The 14,294-nt window shown below is 55.3% G+C and overlaps 1 protein-coding gene across 8 annotated transcripts in view; it reads right to left on the reverse strand.

Moving 5' to 3' along the window:
• Positions 1-14,294, reverse strand: part of DMD (dystrophin) — a 553,630-nt gene that overhangs the window by 33,484 nt on the left and 505,852 nt on the right. For all 8 annotated transcript variants that reach the window (XM_038757062.1, XM_038757063.1, XM_038757065.1 and 5 more), the window contains 4 exons: positions 12,929-12,990; positions 7,078-7,152; positions 1,376-1,577; positions 562-647 (listed from right to left, as the gene is read on the reverse strand). In XM_038757062.1, coding sequence (XP_038612990.1) covers positions 562-647; positions 1,376-1,577; positions 7,078-7,152; positions 12,929-12,990 — 425 coding nt within the window. The remainder of the gene's footprint in view (positions 1-561; positions 648-1,375; positions 1,578-7,077; positions 7,153-12,928; positions 12,991-14,294) is intronic.

A 14,294-nucleotide genomic window follows, 5' to 3' on the forward strand; every position in this document is an offset into this window, starting at 1 on the left:
TCTTCATCCCCATTTTACAGATGAGGTAACTGAGGCCCAGAGAAGTGAAGTGACTTGCCCAAAGTCACACAGCTGATAAGTGGTGGAGCCGGGACTTGAACCCATGACCTCTGACTCCAAAGCCTGGGCTCTTTCCACTGAGCCACGCTGCTTCGTGGAGATGACGTGGAGTTGGATGACGATACCAAGTCATCAGGCAGGACGCAGTGCATGTTCTACGTGGGGCTCACAGTCTTAATCCCTATTTGACATCTGAGGGAACTGAGGCACACAGAAGTGACTTGACCACATATCAGGCAACTGGAGGATCTGGAACGGAGGACCTGGGGTCTAATCCTGCCATCTCCACGTACCCACCCTGTGACCTTGGGCAAGTCACTTAACTTCTCTGTGCTTCAGTTCCCTGGGGATGCAATATCTGTCCTCCTTCTCACTCCGGCTGTGGGCCCAATGTGGGACCTGACGATCTTGTATCTATCGTGGCACTCACGACGGTGCTCGGCACATGGTAAGCGTTTAACCGATACCACAATTTTGATTGCCATCCGGAGCGTGACTTACAGCGGTACTTGTCTTCCAGATGTGCTTTACACAGGGAGATGACACCGGTCTTGAAAGACAGGACGCGGATCCTCCCGGTTCGACTCCTGGCGGGGACGACAAGGCAGAACGGTGACGGCCACCTGCCACACCCAGGAGGACGCGGAGGGGACGGGAATGATCTGCGCGGCCGCCCGGGAGGGCACCGAGGTGAAGGGGAGACGGGCGCGGCCGCCGCTGTTCGCCCCATCCGGGCTACGGCTGCCTCTCTGGCGACCCAGACGGAGCCGCCGGAAACTCTGGGAAGCCTCAGGGCAATGCTCAGGGGGAGATACTCTCTCGGCCACTGCGGGTGGTTGCCAAAATAATTAACAACCGATAACAAAGAAACTCGGTTTCCATTAGAGGCTACCAGTCCCCCCCCCACCGCCCCAGAATGGTTTCAGGTCTGTTGAAAAGCATATTAAAAATACTGGCAGCCCATCTTACGGCCCCCCTTGCTGAGTTTTTGACATGAGAAAATGAAAACACTCTGTCCCTGGATCGCTGTCGTGACGGGGGGACGGGGGGGAAATCAAGCCCGGCGGGGGCTGAGAAAATCTGATCGAGTGGAATAAGTTTGGAAAAGTCACACTGGACCATTTTCCACTCGGGCGGAACGCGTTCCGTAGTTTGGCCTCTGAGCGGGGCCGGCCGACGTCGGGCTCCGGGCCCCGCCTCGGCCGGGGATCCCCACGCGACCCCGACCTCCCCTGGGGCCTCCGGGTCCCCGGCCCCGCCGCCCCCGCCCCCGCGTCCGCCGCCCGGGAGAGGCGAGGAGGAGGGCGGCCCGTACGTGTCGTAGACGTTGAGCAGCCAGTTGAGGCACATGTCGACGCAGAGAGGAACGTTGACCAAGTCGTTGTGCTCTTGTTCCAGCCCGTCGTAGATGGTGGTCAGGCAGTTGATAACCTGCAGGATGTCCAGGGGCTGCTCGTTCTGTTTCAGATTGTGCTGGTCCAGGGCCCCGCAGGCGGCCGACAGGCTCAGGAGGTCCACTGCGGCCAAGGGCAGAGGCAACCGTCACTCACTCTCGGACAACGCTCGGGCCGGAACGACGACGACGACAAGAACGTCGTCGGCGTTGGGACTTGGAGCCGAGCGCTGTGCCAGACGTAAGAACGTCACATGCAACGCCACGGTCCCTGTGCCACGCGGGTCTCACGGTAACAGGAGGGAGGGCCCCATTTTACAGACAGGAAGTCGGAGGCCCCAGAAGTTCCTCGTCTTGCCCAGAGTCGGGACACGGCAAGAGAGTTAGGGTTCCGGGACAAAACCCGGGGGTGTCCTGACTCCCAGCCACCGCGGTGCCCTTCCCACTCTGCCCTGCCGCTTCTGCTCTCACCTCAGTCAACGGCCAGCTGTGTGTGACCTCAGGCAAGTCACGCCACTTCTCTGGGGCTCAGTTATTGATTGATCGGCGATATCACGACGATAATATCAGGGAGCCATCCCCGCCCCCACCGGCGTGCCCCGGCTGAGCACAAGTTAGGGGAGGAGCACTGCGTCCAACGCATGGGGAGCACCTCAGGGTCCTGCTGACTCTCCTCCATGTCCGGCCCTAGGCCTTGGGGCAGAACGTCACTCTGCCTAGCCCCGGAAGCTAGTCTGGGGGCTCGGGCCCTCGCCTCTGCCTGGAAGGGGGTGGGCTTTTCCCAACCCTGCCAGGCCTGTAGGAATGGGAGTGAAAGACAGACAGATGGACAGGTTGGGGGAGAGAGAAGGAGCAGAAAGTCCGGGGCCCTGGGGCTTCCTGTGAACGCTGATGGGAAGGACTAGTTGAATTGTCTGGAACACCTCGTATTTGGAGAACAAAAACAGTCCTAGAATAATAATAGTAATAATGATGGCATTCATTAAGTGCTTACTATGTGTAAAGCACTGTTCTGAGTGCTGGGGAGGCTACAAGGTGATGAGGTTGTCCCACGAGGGGACTCACAGTCTTAATCCTCATTTTCCAGATGAGGTAACTGAGGCCCAGAGAAGTTAAGTGACTTGCCCAAAGTCACCCAGTTGACAAACGGCGAAGCCGGCATTTGAACCCATGACCTCTGACTCCAAAGTCCGGGCTCTTTCCTTGGAGCCACGCTGCTTCTCTAGAATGAGAACCTAGACTGAAAGCTCACTGTGGGCAGGGGACAAGTCTACCAACTCTGTTTTACTGTGCTTAACCACACGCTCAGTACATGCTCTGCACAAAGAAAACACTTAATGAACACCACTGATGGACTGACTGATGAGAGATCACGGCCAATAAAACGCTGACAATCACAAACTTAGTTAGACTCTGGCTCGGCCCTACCACGAGTCCCTACCTAAAGGTCCCAGGTTCGTTCCCAGGTTTTGGCACGTGCTGTATTTTCAAGCGCTTAGCACAGTGCTCTGCACACAGTAAGTGCTCAATAAATACAATAGAATGAATGGGCCCAGCAAATCACCACCCCCCAATTGGATCTGCCTGGGGTGGGACTCGGAAAGACGCTGCCCCGACACTCGCCTCAGGAGGGACAGGCCGCAGAGGTGGCCGGGGTAGCCTTTGGGAAGCCAGGCAGGGAAGGAGGTGAGGGGCTCTGTGATTCCCCATTTCCCGGACCTCACTCCCCCGCGGTGATGTGAACGTGGAAGAAGGGGACCGCCGCTGTTGGCTGATCGCCCGACGTGTCACTCGCTCTCTTTCCTGGGCTGGAACGGCCTGACACGGGCTGGACGTTGGTGGTCGGTGGGAAGGACAGTACCCGGGCGGAGAAGGTGGCCTACGCTGATCCGCAACGGCCCACGACCCCTGTCCCTTCCCGGCCAGAACATGGTCCGACTCACCCGGGCAGGCCCCTCCCTCTGGGAAAGACCGCTCCCACCCTGGCCGTGACCTGCCGGAGCACGGGCTGGAGGAGGGGCCGGGGTCCACTCTAGGGGCCGTCTCAGCCACGGGAGAAACTTGGCTCCGTTCTGAGTTATTTCCCGATCCGGAAACTGGGGCGAAAGAGATGGCGAGCCCCACTGCCCCTCTGCCCTCGCTGGGATGGCAAGCCCTGACCCAACAGGCCCTTCTCATCATCATCATCATCATCAATCGTATTTATTGAGCGCTTACTATGTGCAGAGCACTGTACTAAGCGCTTGGGAAGTACAAATTGGCAACATATAGAGACAGTCCCTACCCAACAGTGGGCTCACAGTCTAAAAGAAAGTCTAAAGCCCTCGGGCCTGAGGGCTGCGGCAGGAGGGGACGGGGAGTCCGAATGGGCCCTCTCCGTCCAGCGAGGTCGCGGGCATCAGAAGCGTGGGCCGCTGAGGTCGGGCTCGGCCCCTCCTGCCCCCCCCCCCCCCCGTCTCCCGCCTCCCAACCCCTCGGGATCTGCGTGCCGCACTGCCACTTTCCAGAGGGCTCCCGGCTCGGACACCTCCCGGACCGGGAGGTGGACAGGACGATCCTCCCACTACGGAGGAGGAAAGCAAGGCACAGGGAGGTTCGGCAACTCGCTCGAGGCACGGCCTGCCCCTGCAACTGCTCCTCTATCTGCCCTCGTCTCTGCCCTAAAAGCGGTCGGGTGTCTCCGCTCCCGTAGCTGTCCCAAACCTGCCGCTGCAATGGCAGTAGCTGAAAAGCAGTCCTGCTCCCACCGAGAGATTCAGTGCTCTTAGAGGGGGGTCACCAAGGGGAAGGACTGGAGAGCAGAGAGGCAGTTTACCGCAGGGGGCCAGGAGCCGAACGCAGACATCGTCAAACCATGCAGGCTCCCGTCTCTGCAATTCAACGTCTGAACGGGCGCCAACCGTTAGCTCGGCCCAGAATACGCACTTACTAAAGGCCCCGATTCTTTTCCCGCGGATGCTCCTGAGGGGACAGCTCTGCCATTTATGAATAGCGGGGCACCTATCCCTCGGCCGACTGACTCTCTGCCCTCCGCACGGCTCACCGATCAACTCGCAGATTACATTTATGAAGACCGCTTATTTCTGGGACCTGAGACCACGGGCCTCGGCTCTAATTCCAGGTAGAAACCGCTTCGGAATGAGTCTCATTAGAGTTGCGAAAACTCAGGGGGGAAAAAACGCTCCCGAAGGCAGTTTCCCTGAAAGGAAGAAATTCCTGAAGAGTAAAATGGCAAGCGAGGTAAAGGGAAAACATTCGGGCTCTCCCGCTTAGGTTTCTAACGAGCCTGCTTCGGATGAGTCCTCCTCTATCTGTCGACGCCCAGGACGCCCAGGCAGGAGGATCCCTGCTTCATTACACTCGCTCCGCATGCCCGGGCAGAGTTCAGGCCCACAGCTGAACAAAAGGCCCTCTGAAGAGGAGAAAAAGGTTTCCCCAAACTACTGAGCAGCAAGGAATTTGTCTTTTCAGGCCATTCGTTCCTGCCACTGAATCGCGGCAATTCTCAACTCTTCTCACACGCAATCATCGACATACACAAGCACCCAGACACACGGCCAGGAGGCAGTATAGCCTGGTGGGAAGACCCTGGGGGACCGGGAGACAGGAGACCCGAGTTTTAGTCCCAGCTCTGCCCGTGACCTGTTGTTTGACTCCAAGTAAGTTACCGAACCTCTCTGAGCCTGGCTGCCCTTCTGGAAAATCGGGACAGAATACCCACTTAATAATAATAATAATGGCATTTGTTAAGCGCTTACTATGTGCAAAGCACTGTTCTAAGCACTGGGGGGATACAAGATGATCAAGTTGTCCCACATAGGGCTCACAGTCTTAATCCCCATTTTACAGATGAGGTAACTGAGGCTCAGAGAAGTTAAGTGACTTGCCCAAGGTCACACAGCAGACATGGGGCAGAGCCGAGATTTGAACCCATGACCTCTGACTCCAAAGCCTGGGCTTTTCCCACTGAGCCACGCTGCTTCTCTCTCAGACTGTGAGCCCCGAGGTGGTGGACGACTGTGTCTGGTCGGACGGTCTCGAATCTATCCCACTGTTCGGCACGTAAGAGACCCTTCATAAATACTGTCATCATCATTATTATAATGATGATTATAATCATCATTATTATAATGATGATTATAATCACGTCCGAACAAGTAATCCCTGTAAAAGTCTGCTGAGGCTGGTTCAATCGATCAATCGATTGTTTTTATTTAGCGCCTACCCTGTGGTAGCATCGACAGAAGATGGAATCTAAAATCAAGACGGGCTGAGAAGGAGAATTATGGCAGCAGCTGGGTTCCCCTGCTAATATCCAGCCTGGTGGGAAGATCGGGACCAAATTGAAGGAAGAATGGGACTCCATCCCCATTCTTCATGATTCCACTGTGAGTGGCAATACGGCCCCCAGAGATACCTGGTCTTTTCTTCTCCCTCACGCTCTCTTTGAATCCCCAAGACAGCTGTGGATATGAAAAGTATTTAAGACACCTGTCTGGGAAAGGGTTTTTTTCCACAAGGGAAACTGGTAACCCATCTTAGACCCCCCCCACACACAACTTATTTAAGACACCTGTTTGGGAAAGGGTTTTTTTCCACAAGGGAAACTAGTAACCCCTGTCTTAGACCCCCCACTTACAACTTCCCTACATACCTTCTCTCTCTCAGAACAGAGTAAGGGGGAGAACTGGAGACGTCTTCACTGACTTCGATGAGAATTCATTCGTTCATTCAATCGCATTTATTGAGAGCTAACTGTGCGCACAGCACTGTACTAAGCGCTTGAGAGAGTACAATGCAACAATAAACAGACACACTCCATGGCCACAACGAGCTTAAAGTCTAGAGAAGCAGTATGGCCTAGTGGAAAGAGCAGAGGCCTGAGAGAGACGAGACCTGGGTTTTAAGCCCAGTTCTGCCACTTCTCTGTTTTATGACCTGAGCCAACTCGCTTGACTTCTCTGTTCCTCATTTTTCTCATCTGGAAAATAGGGATTCGAGTCCTGTTGTCCCCTCGCAACTTAAGACCGGGAACTCATTTGGGAGAGACCGTGCCCGACCCGATTATCTTAAATCTGTTCTAGTGCCTAGCCCATAGTGGGCACTTAATATTCTTATCACCATTATTACTATTATCCCTCTAGATTTGGATCTTTTCCTGGAACGAGTCACTGCCAAAAAGGGGCTAGGCCTCAGAGCAATGTTTTCCTGCAGGACAGCAAACTACCCACCCAAGTTCCGCTCGGCAAAATTTTCTGCTCCGATTCAGTACTGAACGTGCCACGCGGGATGCCCGGAGCGAAGCAATGAAACCACTTTGTGAGAACCTCAACGGTAAGTGTGACACTGGGTGAGCACTTACGATGCGCCGGACCTGAAGAGGGGAAGGGACGGAGTCGGGAAGAATGGGCACTTTCAGCTGGACGACGCCAGTTCGGGCTAAGATTAATGCCGCCCGGTAGTTTTGGAATCACCAGAAGTTTGGAAACGGAAGCCGAGGCGGGCGGCGAGGAATTCCAAAGGCCGGCACGGAGGTGGGTGGCCCGGGCCGGGAAAGCGGACACGGCTGCCCGCGGTGGACGTTGGGGAAAGAGAGAAGGTGCCCAGAGGGCGGAAGTACTCACGACAGAGGGCTTTCTGCAATCTCCGCAGCTTCATGGCAGTCCTGTAAGCCGAGAACCGGACATTGTTCAGGTCAGCTGTGGGGAAATCAATCAGTCCATCAATCTATTGGATTTATTCGCCACTTATTGGGCGCTGTGCAGTGTATTCAAGCGCTTGACGGAGTACAATAAAACAGTCTTGGCAGGCACGGTCCCGGCCCACAGCGAGCTTACGTTCTCTAGGGGGAGACGGACGTTAATAGAAAGTACCCGTATGTACGTAAGTGCACTTAGGTGTATATGGAAGCAGCGTGGCCTAGATGACAGAACACATTTCGGGGATTCGGAAGGACCTTGGGCAAGTCGCTTCAACTGTAAAATGGGGATGAAGACTGAGCCCCAAGTGGGATATGGATTGTACCAACCTGATTACCTTGTATCTACCCTGGCGCTTAAAACGGAGCCTGGCACGTAGTAAGGGCTTAACAAACATCACTTAAAAAATACTAGTGCTGTGGGGCTTAGGGAGGTGTGAATAGGCGGTGCGAATCCAAGTGCAAAGGCGACGTGAAAGGGAGTGGGAGAAGAGGAAGTGAGGACTTAGCTGGGGAAGGTCTCTCGTTATTCCCCAGACGGAGCTTCCCTGACAGACTGAAGGCTGGCCGGCCGGACCCAGGAACGCCAGAGCGGGCCCACCGACTCAGAACCGGCCAATGACGGGAGGGATCGTGCCAGCGAGGGAGGCTTCCGTCCGACCCACCGCCTCAACACGGCTTTCCAAAGTTCTGCCGAGGCGGAGTTTCCCGGGGAAGACAATGGAGCATCCTGTACTGCGGCGGAAGGCGCTCCCCGGCTGGGGGAGCGATCGGCTTCCGCCGTAGCTGGCCTCTGAGACGTCACCTTGAGAGCCCTCAATCGGACAATGCCAAGAAACGCTTCGGGCCCCAGGTCCTCAATAGGGAGGGGGGAGCGGCCGGCTGGTCGGCTTTATGGAGGGCCGCCTTCCCTAAGGCCCGGTCTGGGCCGGTTCTGGATTTCTGGTGGCCCAAGCATCTAAAGGAAGCACAGTCCCAGGTTGTGTTCCATCCATCAGGTGGGAGTTGGCGTGGTTCCTGCCCTAAGGCAGTAAATACGGGCTTTGGAGTCAGAGGTCATGGGTTCGAATCCCAATTCCGCCACTTGTCAGCTGTGTGACTTTGGGCAAGTCACTTCATTTCTCTGGGCCTCAGTTCCCTCATCTGGAAAATGGGGATTAAGTCTGTGAGCCCCACGTGGGACAACTTGATTACCTTGTATCTACCCCAGCGCTTAGAACAGTGCTTTGCACATAGTAAGCGCTTAATAAATGCCATCATTATTATTATTACTCAACAGTATTTCCTGAGCACCTCCACTGTGCAGAGCGCTGTCCTAAGCACTCGGGAGCACAGAGAAGCAGCGTGGCTCAGTGGAGAGAGCCCGGGTTTTGGAGTCAGAGGTCATGGGTTCAAAACCCAGCTCCGGCAATTGTCAGCTGTGTGACTTTGGGCAAGTCACTTCGCTTCTCTGTGCCTCAGTTACCTCACCTGTAAAATTGGGTTAAAGACTGTGAGCCCCCCGTGGGACAACCTGATCATCTTGTAACCTCCCCAGTGCTTAGAACAGTGCTTTGCACATAGAAAGTGCTTAATAAATGCCATCATAATTATTATTATTATTATAGAATTGGCAGAACCGACCCTGCCCTCCCAAGGTCATCCCTGGGCCTCAACTACTGGAGTGTTTGGCCCCAGAATGTGGCTACTCTACTCTCCATCCACCGTCCCAAGGTTGTCTTATCGTCCCCCGGGGTCAGGAAGAAAAGGGAGGGAGCGGGGTGAGGGGCTGGTTCTCTGGGCTGTGGACACCTCGTGGGCCACCGCTCGGTCACTAACCACAACGATTTCCGCTCTCACCGGACCGGGCGGTCCGGCGCCCAGACGGCTGTCGGGAAGTCGGACGGCCACTCCCTCCGGCTGGCGGCCAGGACCGATCCACCTCCACGACGGGAATGACCGGAGGGCCCTCGGATGGAGGGAATCCCGCCCCCGCCGAGCGCCCGAGGCGGGCAGCGGAGTCCTCGCTACACCCGTGCAGGCCGGCAGCCCAAAGAGGCACCTGGCAATATCTCCACGGTGACTGGGAGGAGGACGGCGGGCCCAGGAGAGGGCCACGCAGTGCTTCCGAGGAGACTGTGGGAAGGACGGCTCAATTCCCCGTATCGCTGGTTCCGCTCCGTTACACGTCGGCACTTCCTGCATCACTCGCGGGTCACTCCCTACGCAGCCGCCCGCGGTGCGTGGCGAAGACCGCCTGGGGCGGGGAAGTCTCCCCGGGGTGCGCGGGTGGCCGGCGGCGGTCAGCGCTTGGTTCTCCTCAAAACCCAACCTGAACCGGGACCGTTTGAGCCCGGGCCCTCGGATGACACGCTGACCCCCCGCACTGTCTCGCCTGTTTTGAACGCTCTTAACTGGTGATTTTTTTTCTAATTTTCTATATCTATTCCTCATCAGAGCAAGCAGCAAAGAACCCGACGGAGGTTTGGGGACCAAAGGGATGAGGACGGTGATTTATCGGATCGTTCCCAAGGCCGCTGCCGGGCCAGTTCGGGAATGCCCCATGCAGGGAAGACAAAGCAGGATTTTCTTTTTGACGAAAACTCAGCTAACCTAATCGATACGGAAAGGGAGTGCAATCAAAGCACCTGGACCGACCATCTCGAATGCCTTCGGCTGGCTACGAAAAATCATCAATCTCTTCGGGAGAGATTTTCCTTGGTGTGCCCGGAAATGTTTAGAATTAGGGGGATGAAGGTGATTGCAGGCATTTGAGCGATGTGGTGTCTCGAGGAGTGAAAGATTTGTTTGAAAGACTACAGCGAGGGGCCGCTGGCCCAGAGATCTCGGCAAGTGGAAATGCTTCGCTGAGGAGGCCGACATCCTCGGGGTGTGGCGTAAGCACCCCCTCCTCACCCCCAGCCCAGGGAAAATCCCATCTGCCCCACTAGGTTCAGAAGCCACGGTTGTCCGAGAACAAACGGCAGCTGCCTGCTTTCCCGGAGGAATCCAACCTCGATAAACAAAATTCGATAAGATTCCCACATCCAACGCTTCCGGACTCTGTCGGGGGCCCGACTGTGTCGGCCGTGGCGTGTCTCTGGGAATCGGGGAAAAAAAATCTGTGGCCCGTTCAAGGCCCATTTGATTTTCTGGCAAGGCAAAAGACAAAATGTTCTCAAATGATTTCTACCGGCTCTTGGCTGTTCTGGTAAAGGCCCAGTCCCTCGATCGTAGGTCACTCCTTTCCCCTCAGATTTTTAAATCAAGGTCCGTCCCATTCAGGGGAAGGTTTACATGCCTTTTCCCACCAGTAGTTGATGTTGAAGGAGCGCTTGCACTATTTTGGATAACTTTACAGAGAAACAGCTGCTCTTGGGAAATTCTCAGAGGAAATTGGAATTACATACCGCATGAGAAAATCATTAGGAATGTTTGAATAAGCACACAGTAAAGGATTTAGATTACCTGCTCTTGACCTGCAAAACCTCCCCCTGTGGATCAACTTCTTAAATGCCTTGCATTTTTCTCATAACTGCACCTAAAGCTAATGGATTTAAATAAGAGGAAACGGGACTAAATTGGGAGGACTCAAGTTGTACACAACTGCCCATCTTAAAAAGTTTCTTCAAGGGGCTGTAGGTTTATGAGGTCTGGACAGAAATGCACTTGGGCAGCTTTTGGAGACAAGTCGACAACTCCCGGGACTATTAACGTGGAGGAGTTCCAATAAAATGACATTTGGTTTGGCTTTTGAGAAAAGTAAAGAGCGTGCACGATGTTGGCGCTTTCTGGTTTTAGCTAACCTTAAACGAGTTGATTTTTTAACGAGGTCGCCGCTGAACAGACGATGGGACGTGTGAGGTCCTGGATGCATTTCCACGGACCGCGTGGCCCTTAACGAAGCACGAAACTTTCTGGGGCATTCTTTGCCACGCACAGACCTTAGGGCGAGGAGGTGGGAGGAGGTCTGTGAAGCCCTCTGGGAGAAAGCAGACGTGCCCGACGGCATTCCTGAGGGAGGGAATTCCCGCCATCGCGGCGATCACTCTCCCGACGGCCCCGGGGCCACCGGGGATGCCCCCATCCCGATTAACTGGAAATGTGGGAGCGGGAGGCCTGAAGGAAGCCCCGATGGGGGCGGAGGACCTCGGGACACAGCTCAGACCCGTAGCGCAGACCGTGGTGGCAAGAAGCCGGCCTAGAGAGCCCGTTCCCCACTTGGAGCTTTGAGAGAAGTTAATCTTTCCAAGAATTTCGGAGCGCTCCCCGACTCGGCAATTTCAGAAGGAGACGCTCTCGCGTAACCGGGCACGACGTGGACTGAAAGGAAGTGGAGCCTGACGGCCTGTTCTCGAAGGTTCCTGAGGGGACGGCAAGTACTGCCCGACCACCCGCCCGGGCACGGCCGTAGGGGGAAGAGCACAAGCCTGGGGGTCGGAAGGATCTGGGTTCTAATCCGACTCTGCCACGTGCTTGCCGTGTGACCCAGGGCCGGTCGCTTTCCTTCTCTGGGCTTCGGTTCCCTCATCTGTGAAATGGGGATGGAGACTGTGACTCCCTCGTGGGACAGGGACTGCGTCCAACCCAATTTTCCTGTATCCATCCCAGTGGTTGGTATAGGCCTGGCACATAGCAAGCGCTTACCAAATGTTACAATTATTATTATTATGATCATTATTATTATTAAGAGAAGGAGGACCCTAGCTGGAGGTCAAAGGCTTCGTCCGTCTCGCTGGATTTCCCTGGGTCGATGCGACAGGCAGGGAGATTCTAGGCCGGTCCTCGTCTAGGCCAGAAGAGGGGGACGGGAAGCTGTAGGGTGTCGACGGGTACCCGGCAGGGGAGAGACCTGGAGGCCGATCTTTCCGGACACGGATTCCAAACCCGACGTCACATCCGCGTGGACAGGGCTACCCGAGCCGGGCAACAAAACGGCTCAACCATCACCAACAGAGACCCCGGGGACTTCACATCTCTCCTCATTCTCATTCACTGGACCCATCAGGAAACGCCTCCGGGCTCCCGCGGCCCGTGACCCTCGGCCGGCGCCCGCCCCGGGCCGCCATCGACCCCGTAGCAACAGCCTGGCGGCCGGTTCGCCACACATCCCTCCCGTCGGCGACCCCGTTCTACTTTGCGGCTCTGACGGGGCCCAGCTAGGACCTGGGCTGTGCCCAGGCACAAAGTTAGTGTGAAGCCTACCCCGTGGGCCCGGTGGCTCTGGCGGTAACCCGGAAGACGGAGTGAGAACAGAGGGCACCGGCCCGCCAGGTGGGGAGGAAGGAGAAGGGGAGAAGGGCATTCCTTCCCTCCCACCGGGAAGCAGACGACACGTGGTGGGGAAAATGGACACACACAGACACACCCAGGGCCCCGCCCCTGCAGTTGCCTCGTCCAAAGTTGGCCACAGATTTGTTAAACCCAGGAGATGTAGCCAAAGCTACATTGTGGTTTTCCGATCCTTAGAAATCCACTCGGAAAAGCACACCACAGCCTTTCCCTTTCTTTAAAGAAAACCCGGGTCAACCGGAGCCTCCGGGCACAGAAACAAAAAAAGCCCCACAAACCAAACCACATCTGGCGTATTCCCAACCCACAGATTCCCTGATGGCAAACTGGATTACCGCCGGGTCGACCGTCCACGGCCGCAGCCGTCTGGCTTCTCGCCTTTGGTCATCGAGCCCAGATCGTCCCCCCTAGGGGGTCGCAAACAGGTTTTGCCCCAGATGATCCCAGTGTCCGGAATCCCCTGGCGTGCGTCAGCACGGATCAAAAGGGTCTCCCGCTCGCCTTACCTAGGGACTGGTAGAGCTCGGTCATCTTGGGGTGGTCCCAGCACGTCGTCTGACTCTCGTGGCTAGAACACAAAGCAAGAAGGAAACTGCTTTTAGCATTCAGGGTGGGCAGCACTGACAAGGATTTGGGGGCTTAAAACCTTTGGCCTACCTTCCTCGAGAGAAACCGTAATTGGGTTAGGGCTGGGGAGAAGGTTCTCGCGGGCACAGAATCAGTGATGCTACACTGTGCAGGGGTTAAATCTTGGCACCAATTAAGCGCTCAATGAATACAGGGTGATTCAAAAAGAACTGAATACTTTCAAAAATGTGTTACTCAGTAAATGGGTTATATATATATTCATATATAATGTAACTTAGTTACTGACTAATTCAGTAACTAACTGAGCAGTGTGGCCCAACGGAAAGAGCACGGGCTTGGGAGTCAGAGGTCATGGGTTCTAATCCCGGCTCCACCAATTGTCGGCTGTGTGACTTTGGGCAAGTCACTTCACTTCTCTGGGCCTCGGTGACCTCATCTGTAAAATGGGGATGAAGACTGTGAGCCCCCCGTGGGACAACCTGATCACCTTGTAACCTCCTCAGTGCTTAGAACAGTGATTTGCACGTAATAAGTGCTTAATAAATGCTATCATTATTATTATTTACTGAGCACTTACTTGGGAGAGTACAATATAACAGATTTGGCAAGCACGTTCCTTGCCCGCAATGAGCTTTCGGCCTAGCGGGGGAGACGGACGTTGATATGAATAAACCGCGGATACGGACGCTCATGCCGTGGGGCTGAGGGGGGGTGAATAAAGGGGACGAATCCAAGTGCAAGGGTGACGCAGAAGGGAGTGGGAGAAAGGAAATTTCAGCTTAGTCGGAGGAGGAGATGGGCCTTCGATAAGGCTTTGAATGTGGGGAGAGTGCAGCGGGGCCTAGAGGAAAAAGCACGGGCTTAAGAGTCGGAGAACATAGGTTCTATAATCCCTGCTCTGCCACGTGTCTGCTGTGTGACCTTGGGCAAGGCACTTCACTTCTCTGGGCCTCAATTTCCTCACCTGTAAAATGGAGAATAACACTGTGAGCCCCATAATAACAATAATGATGGCATTTAGTAAGCGCTTACTATGCTCAAAGCACTGTTCTAAGAGCTGGGGAGGTTACAAGGTGATCAGGGAGAACCCATTTTACATCCCCATTTTACAGATGAGGTAACTAAGGCACAGAGAAGTAAAGTGACTGGCTCAAGGTCACACAGCTGACAAGTGCCGGAGCCGGGATTTGAACCCACGACCTCTGACGCCAAAGCCTGCGTTTGTTCCACCGAGCCACGCTGCCTCTCTGCGTCCATCCCGATTATCCTGTACCTACCCCAGAG

Source organism: Tachyglossus aculeatus, chromosome 15 (genome assembly GCF_015852505.1).
Source record: "Tachyglossus aculeatus isolate mTacAcu1 chromosome 15, mTacAcu1.pri, whole genome shotgun sequence".
Classification (NCBI taxonomy): Eukaryota; Metazoa; Chordata; class Mammalia; order Monotremata; family Tachyglossidae; genus Tachyglossus; species Tachyglossus aculeatus.